We start from the raw sequence: 14,578 nt of genomic DNA on the forward strand, positions 1-14,578 counted from the left end.
CAAACAAACAAAGCCACTAAGTAAATAATCCTAAATCCTCATCCCCCGCCAGTATTCAGCCGAACGATCTGGTTCCTCGGGAACGATCCGGTCCCGGAGGTACGAAGCTGGGGGAGGATCGAAATTCCCATATGAAACGGTCGGGGGTGCTCGTCGTCTCTTACAGGTGTAAACCTCTGATTTTGATCTCACTTAGCCTTTTGGGGTGTTCAGGATGATGCGTTACTATCTTTAGCCGTCCACTTCCCCACCTCAAATCTCTCTCGGCCACTTCCGGCTTACCGGGCATTCCGATCCTTCTTGACCGGCTCCCAACCGCAGTCAGATCCTTCCACCCGTAGCTGGTGCCACCCAAAATCGAAGAAATAATAAAGAAAATATTGTCATTTCCGTTTTAAGTCATCATATAATCTGAGCGGGTCGCAGGTTGCCGTCGTTTGAATTGAGAAAGATCTTGGCCTTCATGTTTCTTCGAGTTTACCATGGAAGGATCATATTGACTTAATTGTAAGTAAAGCAAATAAGATGTTGGGTATCATCTGCAGAACGTGCACCACTGATTGCGACCAAAAAACTATGTTGATTCTATATAAGTCGTTGGTACGACCGCAGTTGGAGTACGTATCTCAAGTCTGGTCTCCTTACGCTAAAGAAAAAATCAAGGCCCTTGAGCTTGTTCAAAGACGTGCCATCAAATTTATCTTGAAATGTGATTTAACTTTTCCAGAACGTTTAGCTAAAATAGGTCTTTTGCCTCTGGAGTTTAGAAGGGAGGTTTTAGATTTATGTTTCTTTTTTAAATGTCTAAAGAGCACATTGATTTTGACTTCCTATCATATGTTAGCTTCAAATCATATAAGTACAATATGAGAAATACAGAAGCCATACTTGCCAAGGCTCGTTTTAGAACCGATGTTTTTAAATTCTCATTTTTAAATCGCATTGTAGATTTATGGAACGGCCTGCCTGTAGCTCAGATTAGGACAAGTGATCAATTATCATTGTTTAGTAAGAAAGTGAATTAGTTTTATATTAGCAAATTTAACTTAAGTAAGGATAAAGTTTTATAGTTTTCTGATCACTTATTGTTGCTGCGATTTGTCTATGCTAGTTTTCTATGTATTTTGCATTTTGTCTCAGGCAGTTTATTCAAAATAAGGAATCTAGAATTCTGTATAAACTGGCCTAATTACTCAGATATCTCCTTTTTATACTTGTATATATATTTAATTCTTTGTTTTTGTTTTCGTTTTGATTATCTGTGCAATTGAATTTGAGTAAATAAATAAATAAATAAATAAATAAATAGATAAATAAATAAATAAATAAATAAATAAATAAATAAATAAATAGGTGGTATCTTTTAGGGGTCAAATAGAGCTCGAGCCACACTGACAACCAGTTGGTCTCGGGTTTAATTCAATTTTTTTCCACGGACATTCCAGTCTTCAGCTGTTTTTATTAAACCTGTATTTTAATGAAAAGCCTGCGAAATCTCGCCCCCCCCCCCCCCACCCCTCCCCAGAACGACCGGCTGGACAGCCTTAATTCTTCGCTCTCTGATTGTTTTCGTTTGTTAATTGTTGGTGCGCACCTAGAGTGACATGTGCGCATTCATCAGCACAAGCGGTGCAGTTGGATCCCATTAATTCAAACGCGGTTTCTTTCGAGTTTCCCGTTGTTTCGATCTCAAAACCATTCACCTTAGATTTGCCATTTATTCATTTAGTATCGGCTATTTCAAAATCCCGCTGGGTCGAGGTTGAAATGTCCCTTTGTTCAACATCATTCAGGAGTCTGGTAACGAACTGAACTGCAAACCGGTTTTATCCGGTTTTTCTCGCGTTCGTCGTGAAAAACACGAGGCCAAATTTCGGAAAAATTGTCGTGTGAACGTTTGTTTCAAAGAAGCGTAGCCAGAATGGCGGATGACAACGAATGTAAGGTGTACGTTGGTTCCTTAAATTTTAAGACAACTGAAGAAGGTCTTGAACGTTATTTTAGCTCATGTGGAACAGTTATTGATGGTAAGCTTTACTTTGTATCTTTGTCGTCAATGATCTCAAGGGAACTTAGGCTAAAGATTTTCTCTTTTTAAGCTCAAACAATGATCCTAGCACTGACGTCTCGTTTCTCCTGACTTCTACACGGAAGCTCACTTAAAGAGCCCTGCGTTTCTTTTTATCATTTGTACTGGATTCTCGGTTAGATCGACCGAAATACATGTCGTTTTGCTGCGTTTTATAAAGATTGCAGTTCTTAGAATATGAAATGTAACAGTCAATTCGAAAATTTGAACACTCCCCACCTGGGGAACCCCCCGGCCATTTTCAGGCGGCCAAATTGCCATCACACCCGGGGAACCTCCAGGCATTAGACATTTAGCATTTTCAGTCGGCCAAATTGCCATCCCAGGGGCAAAAATGGTGTTCAAATTCCACCTTAGGTTCATGTTAGGCGATCAAATGCCCCAACCTCAAGGGCAGATATACACAGTAAACCATTGGACAACTGGCTTCAGAAGGGTTATTTTGTACATACTTGTAGTAAACTATAGAAGGGACTAAATTTTCACAAGTGAGACTTTGCATTTACCTTCAAACATGGTACAAACCTTGTGAAGTTATTGGGTTTTTATTCTCTTGATGCCCTCTGCAAAGCCTTGCCATGATCTTGCGGCAACTTGGTCAAATCCGATCCCCCCTATCTTTCCCATTTAGTTCTTGAGTCACCGTTCCATTGTACATTTCTGTATATCATAAATTCTTAAAATGTGTGATTGCTTTTTTAATGATTTTCAGGAAGCGTAGTAAAATATGCCAAACTAACATTACAATGACCATGAAAAATTTGTGGCTTTCTCTTATCTAGCAGTGATGTGGCCATACTAAGGCAAGAAGTGAACGCAAGGGGAAAATTGCTCAGCAAGACATCTTTTGATGTTTAATTAACACAGCAATTTTCCCCTGTGTTCACCACTTACCCATGGTATGCCAGTGGAACACTAGTGGATTTTTATGTACATGTATTTGTCGCAGCATCAAAAATTGCAAGGTGTTGTTCCAGACAATATCCATAAATTGCTATGTGATTTGAAATTGGATTATTGAAAGCACTATGCTCCATGTATTCTGCCTTTTTTGTGTTAAAATCAACATTTATGATCTAGGAAGTACCCAAGACACTAAAACGCCATCTTTCTGGGGACAGTGTTGGCAGTGTTACCAGGATTACCCCATTAATGATAATCATTCCTTGTGAGCCTCTGCAACCTCACATTTGTACAACTGATGGCAGAATCACTGAATTTATTTTCAGGCTGTAAATTTCTATTGTTTTGTTTACAGTACGTGTTATCACAGACCGTGAAACTTCAAGATCCAGAGGGTTTGGTTTTGTCACTTTTGAAAATGCCGATGCTTTTGCAAAAGCACTGGAACTAAATGGCCAGGTAATGGTTATATTATTATGTGGTGAAAATCTGTTGTTCTCATTGTGAACTTAGGTTTCGTTACCTGACTGTCCACTGCAGCTCTCTGATGTAAAGAGTGGTTGTACATTTTTCTTCATTGACATATGACCTTGTGCAGAGAAAGCATCAGGCCAGATAGGAATTGACTCCAGACATTTAAAGAGCCAATGAAACTTGGTGACTGGTTTATTTTGGTTCTTTGGTTGTATTATTCAAGAAGAAACTAGATTTCAAAAGCTGCAAAATTTCTGGGTGGTAATTGAGTTAATGAGCCCATAATTCTTTCTGTAAAATTTTGAGGTTTTGATGGATCATTTGCCGTGTGTCATTATGAAATAACTGAGCTACTGCGCACGCTCTCATTAGTCGATAGGTGTGTTTAAATGAAACTATGTAAACATGGTTGTGATGTTTCAGATTCACACGTAATTTTGGGAATTATTTTATAAAAACAATAGAGCACTTTTTCCATGTTTACATAGCCTTTTCTAGACACTCTGCAGGGTCCGAAATTAACTTTTTTCCGCAGGCGCCAACTCGCGACTGAATTTTTTTTCAGTTGCCATATGGAAAAGTGTGTTCGCCAAAAAGTGTCAATAAAATTTTTCCTTCGCAGCGAAACACAAACCAAAATTTTTGGTCGCCACAGGCTTGCTGGCAAAAATATTTGCAATCGATGGAATCGGGAATCAAACCAGTGCTGAAATCATCTTTTGACCACTTTGACAGATCTACATTTCCACCTTTTGATGCCCAGAGAATATTTAAATCTTCATCTAATTTCTTTGCCGATGTTCCGTCTCCACTTTGTAATAAATTACGGAAAGATTTCAGAACATCTTTGGATACCACATCGCCTGAATAGATTTATGGCGAAAGAATGCATGGGGCCTCTTGCACCCGCAATACGTATGTTATGGGAAACCGCTGAAAAAACATGGCGGCGAAGCTTTGCACTGATCATAGCTGTAAAACGTTGTGGTAGATTTATAATAACAGGAAAATCAGTTTTATACTTTAAAAGCAGTGGGAAGGTAAAAAGGAAGTGACCAATTGGTGGGCGGCTTTGAATTTTATTTTAATCGATTTGGCTGAAAATCAAAGTTATTGTTTGTTTAATTATCGTGGCATGAAATAGTTAATCGCTCGCTGGCGACCAGTTGTGAAATTCTGGTCACCAGTGCAAAATTTTTAGTCGCATTGGCGACCAGGAAAGCGCAATTTCGGACCCGGCTCGGGGGTTGGGAGAATTCTCGAAAGTTATGCAAACCCTTGTCAGACTACGTCTCAGGTTTACCTAACTGTCTCGAATTCTCCCAACCCTCCTTGTATTTAGATGAGGGCATGTAAACATGGAAAAAGTGCTCTATTGCTTAACTGGCAATCCTCTGGTTCATTCCATCTCTTGTTGAATCTCGTTTATTCCCACACACCCCACCCTCTCCCTTTGTATCTTGGCCCACAGTCATGGTCATCAAATGTTTGTGTTGTGCTTAAGTACAGTCGAACCTCCTGTAAGCAACCACCCAAAATGTCAAGCTTAGGTAGTCACTCATGGGAGGTGGTCTGTTACGAGAAATTAGACCTTATTGGGTCAAAATTTCACCTCATTAGCATCTGCTGACTGCAGAGTATGGAATGCCAGAACTGTCTTATGATACTTTTGTTTATTATATTGGGTGGTTATGGCATTATATTTAGTACTTATGTTATTATATTCGGTGATTAACTCATTATACTCGGTGCTTATTCTATTATACTTGGTGCTTATGTCTTTATATGCGGTGCTGTCTTCATTATATTCGGTGCTTATGCCATTATATTCGGTGCTTCCCTCGTTATATTTGGTGCTTTCTTCGTTATATTAGGTGCTTTTTTCATTATATTCGGTGCTGTTTTTATTATATTCGGTGCTTTCTTCGTTATATTCGGTTCTAACTTTGTTTGGTGTTTTCTTCATTATTACGGGTGCTAATACTATTATATTCGGTGCTCTCTTCCTTATATTCGGTGCAAAGGCCATTATATTCGGTACTTCCTTGTTCGGTGATTACTTCATTATATTCGGTGCTTTCTTCGCTATGATCGTCACCAGTCTTCGCAAGGGGCCGTACAATTTGGAGGTAGTCTAAGGAAAGCCAGGAAAAACGGGTGTCACTAAAACTCAGAGCCCGAAACCTCAGACCCCGAAAACTCAGACCCCTCGAAATTAAAAACTCAATTGTTATCACCTGAATTGCTCTATGGCCACAATGGGGCGAGATGTTTATCTTCTCCGGTTTATGTTGTCGCGTCGATCAAACGGTGAAAAACAAATATTGAACTTCTCAGGTTTATCGCTGTCGCGTCGGTCAAACAGTGAAGAACTAACAAGGTTTAGAACAGCAGCCGACACTTTTTCAAAACAGACCTTCCTTATGCAATCGTATGCAGCAAAAAAATGTGTTGTTCTCTGAAACGTACTCGTTTGATTGCAATCTGCTTTTTGACTTTATGTGCGTTGCGTGACTGTAACCCGCAGAAATTAACAAAATTTGGAAAAAAAAAAGAGTACATAGAAATAGCCATGTTTGCGTTCCAACTTATAACGGGAATAGTGAATATTTCTTACAGGAAACAGTAAGTTTCAAACCAAGCACTTCTATTTTTTTTTTCTTTTTTTCATACCGCCTGGATTAGTTAATTATTAAATCTGCCTCATGGCGGGGCCTTCGCACCAGTTTTCAATTTTCGTTCACTCAAATTTCGAGACCAGACATGGCAGTTCAATCGGTTTGACCTTCACGTGCTTTTTACGTGTTGACTTTTTATGTGCCGACAGTCACGCAACGCACATAAAGTCAAAAAGCAGATTGCAATCAAACGAGTATGTTTCAGAGAACAACACATTTTTTTGCTGCATACGATTGCATAAGGAAGGTCTGTTTTGAAAAACAGTGTCGGCTGCTGTTCTAAACCTTGTTAGTTCTTCACTGTTTGACCGACGCGACAGCGATAAACCTGAGAAGTTCAATATTTGTTTTTCACCGTTTGATCGACGCGACAACATAAACCGGAGAAGATAAACATCTCGCCTCATTGTGGCCATAGAGCAATTCAGGTGATAACAATTGAGTTTTTAATTTCAGGGGGTCTGAGTTTTCGGGGTCTGAGGTTTCGGGCTCTGAGTTTTCGTGACACCCGTTTTTCTCGGCTTTCCCTAGACTACCTCCAAATTGTATGGCCCCTTGCGAAGACTGGTGATGATCATAGCGAAGAAAGCACCGAATATAATGAAGTAAGCACCGAATATAATGAAGTAATCACCGAATATAATGAAGTAATCACCGAACAAGGAAGTACTGAATATAATGGCCTTTGCACCGAATATAAGGAAGAGAGCACCGAATATAATAGTATTAGCACCCGTAATAATGAAGAAAACACCAAACAAAGTTAGAACCGATTATAACGAAGAAAGCACCGAATATAATAAAAACAGCACCGAATATAATGAAAAAAGCACCTAATATAATGAAGAAAGCACCGAATATAACGAGGGAAGCACCGAATATAATGGCATAAGCACCGAATATAATGAAGACAGCACCGCATATAAAGACATAAGCACCGAGTATAATGAGCTAAACACCGAATATAATAACATAAGTACTAAATATAATGACATAACCACCCAATATAATTTTAAAAAAGTATCATAAGACAGTTCTGGCATTCCATAGCAGAGGCTTACCCCATGTTTTAAACGGTTCATTCATGTAAAAAGTCAATTTTGAGAAACAATCTGGCACTTTTTCAATGTTGCAACACCTTATTATCCAATTTTCGTTCTGTTATCTGTTAAGTGATCATTTATGGGAGGTTAAAAACAAAAGAAAGTTTCAAACTTTTAGCTCCAAAGGTTTTCGCAGTCTCTTACAAGAGGTGGTCGCTTACAAAAGGTTTCAGATATAGTGATTTGACTTAGAGTGTTTTCGTATTTTGGAATACTGGTCACTGAGGAGAGGAGGTTGCAATCAGAGGTTTGACTGTTACAAAATTCCCCTCACAGTTTAGGGGAATTATTATCCGGCTTTTCCTCTGAGATTGGGTCCCCTTGATTTGAAATGTAAACATCTTGAAACTATTTTGATATTTTATTGTCTCTATTTTATTGTCTCTCCAATCACATTAGCAACTTGTTCACTTGTTAGTTTTGTTAAAATACTCTAAAAAAGTTACTGAACAGTAATTATAAGCAAAGGTATTTTAAGACACAAGCAAGTAAAAATTAGCAATAAAAATGAATGGCGTTTGGGAGTCATCTTGACACCATTTTCGAGTTCAAAAGGAAGGTGGTAAACTGTCAGAAAGATTAACATTATAATAAATAATTAATTACATCTGTACTTGCAAAGTCACGCCATGTTGTTCGTTTTTATCGCAAATTTTTACTTGCTTGTGAACAGTAATTATTCCTTTAAAGATACTAATACAGTCGACTCTTGTTATATAGTGGACACCCACATCATTCAGGGTACTTAGTAGGGAGAAGGCGCAATAGTTGGGGGTGGGGGTGGGGGTGATGATGAAATTGCACCAAGTTTTGGTTGTGAAGTGTTGCACATGACCTATACTGGTTTCTTTTTAGGTTGAAACTTGTATATTCAGTCAATATTGATGAAAATACTGTACAAACTAGTGAACATCTCAAAACTACAGAAGAAGTACTTAATATATTAAATACTTCTGAGTTGTGTATTTTGACAAGAGTAGAACAATGAAGATTTTTGTTTCAGACCACATGAAGTGTCTGCAATTTCAAAGTAACAGGCTGGAGGTTGTTTAGGAGAAATATACATTTCTTCGTACAGTAAAACCCTTATTAAGCGGCCACCCTCGGGAACGTGAAAGGTTGCCACTTAATAGGGGTTGGCCCCTTAATATGGGTTGGTGTACACGTACTTTGAATATTTTTTTCAGATCGGGTTGATTGCTTGGTGAACATAGCGTTGCCATAATAAACATGCGTCTGAATGTTTTGTTTTTTCAGTCATCACAAAAAAATACCTCTTAGTCGGTGTGTCGAGTATGTTACGGGTCAATGGGCAAGTGAGTGAGTGAGTGAGTGAGTGAGTGAGAGATGTATGTATGTCACACCAATCAGATTGGATCTACTATAAACAGCCAATCAAATTTCTTGCTGTAAAGGTAAATGGTATGTGAGAAGATCTGATCCCAATAAAGTTCAGAACGGCCATATTCATTCTTCTATAAAAGAGGAGGAAGTATTCATATATTGGGTTTACTTTGACATTTTCTGTGGGTTAGGCTGAGGATTTTAGTTAAATGAACGAGATGAGCCTTGAGGTTTGAAACAGTTCGTGAGTTCGTAGTATGCAAATGCAGCGAGATATTTTTATTTTTAGTTAAAGGTAACTTGATACTTTTGTTTTTCACAAGGAGTAAATTCAATTGGAGGTCATGAATCATCGCTTCTAGTTCTTAGGACATGTTTTAGAGGGGATGAGACTTAAGATTTGAAACAGTTCTAACGTTTACAATAGGAAGTGCGGGAAACGACTGTTTTGTTCTTGTTGCATGCAAATATAAGATATTTTTGTTTTTTAGCTACAAAGTGTAATGTGACACTTGTTTTTTACAAGGGAGTAAATTCAATTAGAGCGGACAAATCGTCACCACTCTTTCCCACGATATGTTTGCTATCTTTAGTAACAAATGGTAACTTAACACTTTTGTTTTTTATATGGGAGTAAATTCAGTTAGAGCTGACAAGTTATCGGTTATTGTTTCCAGGATATTAAACAAAAAAGCTTTCATTTCTGGACGGTTTTTATGTCTCTGCAGTAGCAGTTTAATAGTTTTATTTGATGACATTCATTTCAGTCCGATATTTTTTAAGGTAAAAAGTATGAAAACTGTTCAAATGTTCTTTGAAGACTGCGCGGCACCAAGTTAAAGTGCAATTTAATTAAATCAGACTTTCAACGTGTCAGAGGTTTTTTTCTCTTTCTTTCTATTTTCGGTGAAGTTGTGTTGTGTTGTGTTGTGTGAAAAGGTAAACTTACATCTCGTATAAAATGCGAAAAAGTCCCTAAATTAACTTGAGTATTTTTGAGCAAAAATTCCTCTTGGGGGTTGGAAGGGTTATGTGATCGGTGAGTGAGGGAGTTATGCATGTGCGTGTGTCACACCGGGTTGTATCAAAGAACGAATCAAATTGCCTGTTAGAAAATAAGATGGTATCTACATTAATCTGGAGACATGTCAGATTACTGTAGTTTGTTCAGTCAAACATTTTATGGCTTACTATTTAGCTTTCTTACCATGACCGATGTGACACCGCAACCAAAGAAAAAATGTCAAATTAACCAAATCATTACTGTACCATGAATGCTCCTATCTCCGACACTTCACACAAAAAAATAACTCTTGCATGCCTTGCGTGCCTATGTTTGTCTGTAGTGGTGGGGTGTCCTTATTTGAAGGGTTTCTGGAAGACTAGAGTTAACTGTATTATTGTCTATGATCATTGTTATTGTTACAAGTTGCTCAAATGGAAAGATTGTATCTTGGAGGCTATGCTCCTTTTGGCCAGCACCAAAATTCACGGCCTCTGACCAGATCTGATTTTCTGAACAACCACACTGTTTTCATTCCATACTCTCAGCCAGTCAGATTTGTCAGATTTGACGGAAAGCCTGTGAGTTGGTGTTGAGTCCATCCAGAGGGTGGCTGACCAAAAGGAGTGCGGCATTTGGAAACAAGATTGACAAGGACGCCCTAAGTTAAACATTAGCTGTTTGTTATCTTTTCTAGGAGCTTGATGGTCGGACGATCACAGTGTCAAAAGCTAATGCACGAACTGGTGGCGGTGGAGGTGGGGGTGGTAGAAGGGGTGGCCGTAGAGACTATGGTGGTGGTGGCGGCGGCTTTGGTGGTGGAGGACAATATAGAGGTGGAGGTACTGTATTGATACACACCATACTGTTGCTTCTCCCAGAAGATTTTTTGATGATGTTTTAACAACTTTCTGTTGTTAACTTATTGAAGTGTAGGAAGTGTGTTTGTGTTTTTAGTAATTTTTTCTGTAAACAAGTTATGGTCATTTTCTTAATGTAAAGGGTTACTATAGCAACATTATGACACATGAAAAATTTAAAAGAAGCTCACTGATTGATGACCCCCATACAACTAAAAACAGTCATTTGGTTAATACAGGCACTTGTGGGTGTCTGTATAATCAGGGTTTAACCCTTCAAGCCCTGGAGAAAAACCTTATTTTTCTAAAATGATAACAGTAGATCGAAATACCACAAGTAATATACTATGAAATGTGAAGGTGAATTAATCAACATGACACGAGCGTCGGACAAAGAAAAATTCTGAGTCCCCGACAGGAATCGAACCCATGACCTCCCTAACACCGGGCGGGCGCTCTATCCACTGAGCTACGAGAACTCATGGAGAGCAAGGTCATTTAACTGAGTTCATATATGATAGGTGTCCTGCATACTGCTAGGATCAACGCTATTGAATTCATCGTGAGTAGTGATAAGTTAATAAAGATGGTGAGTTCTCGTAGCTCAGTGGATAGAGCGCTCGCCCGGTGTTAGGGAGGTCATGGGTTCGATTCCTGTCGGGGACTCAGAATTTTTCTTTGTCCCATGCTCGTGTCATGTTGATTAATTCACCTTCACATTTCATTACCGAGCTTAAAACTCACCATCTTTATTAACTTATCAAGTAATATACTAGTTGAAAGGTATTGTTTGGGGTATGTCCTAAATCACCACAACAGACATACTAGATGTTGCAAATTGAATTGAGGAGTCTGCAAAGTGAAAAAATGAAAATGGTAAAAAATACCTTATTCCTTGTATATATTGAGTATACCCCCAAACAATAGCGTAATTTGCAGCTCTGGGTGTGAAGATTTTTATCAGATATTCACTTGACCGTAAAATTGTAAAGTGCGAAAGTTTCAAAAACTTGAGTGTTGGTTAATCAAGTCTGATACAGGAGGGAGTATGATTTTATGGTTCCAATGTGAAGATCTCTCAAAGATCCTTTTGGTGTCCAAATTTGAAACGAATTGGCCAAATATTAAGCTTATTCTAACATTTTGTGCCATATGACACTAATGCGGTTTAAAGGGTTAACTGGTTTGTAGTTTAGCATGTTCTTTGATTTAAGAACTTATGCATATCTTCCATTTACAGGCGGTGGTTATGACAGTGGAGGCTATGGAGGGTATGGAGGAGGTGGAGGAGGCTATGGAGGAGGAGGTGGCTTCGGAGGAGGAGGAGGCAGAGGCTATGGAGGTGCAAGCTATAGTGGAGATAGGGGCTATGGAAGTGGTGGTGGCTACTATTAAGAGGAGGTTGTGGACAAAACTACTGGCATTAAAGGTATAGTGTGTTGATGCTCTTGCATTTTAGTTGATAGAGCAGCTTTTTAATGATGTAAATAGTAGTGAACAGAGACTCGCAACACTCAGGTTTGTGCATTTGCTCATCTCTAGACTGAGGTAGGCACAAGCCTAGTAGTGAAAAACAGTTTTGTCCTACTCAAGGCTCATCAGCATTGTGTAAGGCATGGTGGTAATGTGAAAAAGTTCTTATTTCTCCCACCTTGAGCAGTGATTGGATCTCACATGGTGGAGCAAATGCACAAACCAGAGTGTAGTGAGACCATTCTCACATTAAACATTCATGTGATTATTATGCTCCTCAGGATAATAAGTGCTCTCTTTGAGTAACTCTTTGTTCCATAATGTAATAACAAAATTAATGTTCTGTTGGTTAATTTAAATTTGTGGCTTGAGAAGACCCTGTTTTTCCATTGATCTCTTTTTCACAATGATATTTCCTACAGAGGAACACGACAATAAATATTTATTATTGCACTACTTAGCTTTCTCTGGCTACATGTGTGTTGGATCCCAACCACCACCTTAACTTAATAGTCATTTGGAGGAGTTGACCTAAAAGAAAAGAGCATAAATTTGTCTTCTCTTTTTGTAGTAGATGGACATACATTATTGATCTGTTTTCACAGTTTTCATAATTTGCAACAATTCCTGAGCCCATCAGGCAAGATAGCACTACAAGCTTTGACCATTTTAGTCACCGTGGCCAGTGAAAAAATCATTTGGCAACTAAACAAACAGGTTGCCAATTTGGTGACCGGTGCAGTACAAAAGGTTGCTTGCTCATCAGCAAGGTTTTCTTTTGTATATTCACTAAACCAAATGAATTCAACTACAATTTTTGCATATTTGTCTTCCTTACCTGTTTCTTTTTTCTTTTATTTACTTTCCTGGACAGTAGTTTAGACTGTTCAACAGATTAAAACCAGCTGCAAACGAAAACTACATGGAATAGTGTCAAAACATTCTTCACATAATTTCAATGTGGGCTGGCCTTGGTTAGCCATATTAGCTTCATGTTAAGTGACTCAAAAACAGAAAGAAAAAAAAGCTTAGATTTTGGCGACCAAATTTGTCTTAGGGGCGACCATTTTATAGAGTGAGGTCACCAAAAGGCAATTTCTGAAAACCTTGAGCTTTGGAGTACTGCAAGAAAAAAATAAAAGGGAAAAAGCTAACTGTCGGCACAAATTAGTACCTTAAAATGCAAAGAAATTAGAGTGCTTTTTATTTATTTAACTGCTTTATTGTGAAATGTATCAAAAACAAACAATAAGTTATAAACTATAAATAAATAAATAAATAAATAAATAGCAGTATCCTCTTAAATGTTTGAATTGGAATTTGGAGATGTTGGTTTTGTATTGAAAGTTAATATCACTGGTTTCTCTGTAATGAGGGGTTGAGGGAGGTTTTCCTATAGAGATTGTGTGGGCATTTTGCCACAATCAGGGGAACTGTTTGTACATGTAATAGGGAAATGTGTGTATTAGAGAGGTGCCAGAAAGGAGAGGGTGTGGTTTTGTCAATTTTTCCTAACAATTCGATTTGTTCTGTTTGTCCATTCTCACAAAAGGCCGTGACTGGTAATGATCTGTACTGCTCCATGATTCAACTGTGTTCCTGTCAATCTGTTATTCATTGATGAGCTGAGGTGATAGTAGCAAGAGAAATAAAATTCAGTGTGCCGTCCTGAAACTTGATGAATGATAAACCTCAGCTTATGATGTTCGGTGCTCTGAAGTTACATTGACCATGTGCTCTGAAAACCTCAGCTTATGATGTTTGGCTTGTTGAAGATCCATTGATCCATGTGTTATGCAGAAATGGCTCCTTGTATAAAGACCAGCAGTTCATTATTTTATCATTGACTAGTTTAGTTGAAAGCATAATTATTAAATGAATTCTTTTCTATATTTGTTCACCTATTGTACCACATTAAAAAAAATGTTTTATTGTGTCCATTGCCAGTGATAAAAACTCAGCACACAAGTAGCAAGCAAGGTTCACACGGGTTTCCACTCTAAAACTCAAGTTTAGTTTGGTATTTATTTTTACGTTGATGGTTATGAGTTTGCCTTCTAGATTTTCATGGTTTCAACCTCCTACTCATGATCGTTTATGTTTTGTTATTTGACATTGTAAGTTGGAAACACTTTGTTCAGCCGATGACAGCCGGCAAAATACCAGTTGCTTTATCTGGACCGAAGTTTTTTCTACAGGTCTACGGCACTCTTAGAACTCCATTCTGCAGACCTTGCTTTGCAAGATTTTTTTTTTTTTTTTAAATCAAGGTAATTGCTGAACAAGAAAACAGTTGTCAAGACCCTGAACCATGTATATCTTACGTTTCCGGATTGCTTTTAATGTTAGAATAGTTATGAATTGACAGTAGCAAAACTGAGGGAAAGAGGTAGACAGCTTGGAGTCTAAAGTGATTTGGAGCTGACTTACTAGATGTTTTAGATCAGCATCTCACATGTCAGTTTAATGTTGATTCAGGAATAGTGACTTAATTTCCATGTCGTGTGATATGAGTGTCCTGACCTTTAATAAAACGTTAATTTTTTGACATACCATTCCCCCTCCAAATTTCACTGTTGCACTGATAGGAGGTTTGAATCATCCACAACTCCAGCAAAATAACAACTAGTGGTGTTTAGGATCAGTAGAAT

At 38.2% G+C, this 14,578-nt stretch overlaps 1 protein-coding gene across 1 annotated transcript; it reads left to right on the forward strand.

Annotated features, from left to right (window-relative positions):
• Positions 1–1,838: 1,838 nt before the first annotated feature.
• LOC110069204 (uncharacterized) lies at positions 1,839–13,863 on the forward strand. Its single transcript, XM_020776689.2, has 5 exons — positions 1,839–2,027; positions 3,348–3,451; positions 10,292–10,436; positions 11,695–11,883; positions 13,480–13,863. Exons 1-4 carry the CDS (start codon positions 1,922–1,924, stop codon positions 11,847–11,849), a joined length of 510 nt encoding a protein of 169 aa, XP_020632348.1. The 5' UTR covers positions 1,839–1,921; the 3' UTR covers positions 11,850–11,883; positions 13,480–13,863.
• Positions 13,864–14,578: the final 715 nt, after the last annotated feature.

The sequence above is a fragment of the Orbicella faveolata genome, unplaced genomic scaffold (genome assembly GCF_042242905.1).
Source record: "Orbicella faveolata isolate gen_17 unplaced genomic scaffold, um_ofav_v1 contig_46, whole genome shotgun sequence".
In the NCBI taxonomy this organism is placed as follows: domain Eukaryota; kingdom Metazoa; phylum Cnidaria; class Anthozoa; order Scleractinia; family Merulinidae; genus Orbicella; species Orbicella faveolata.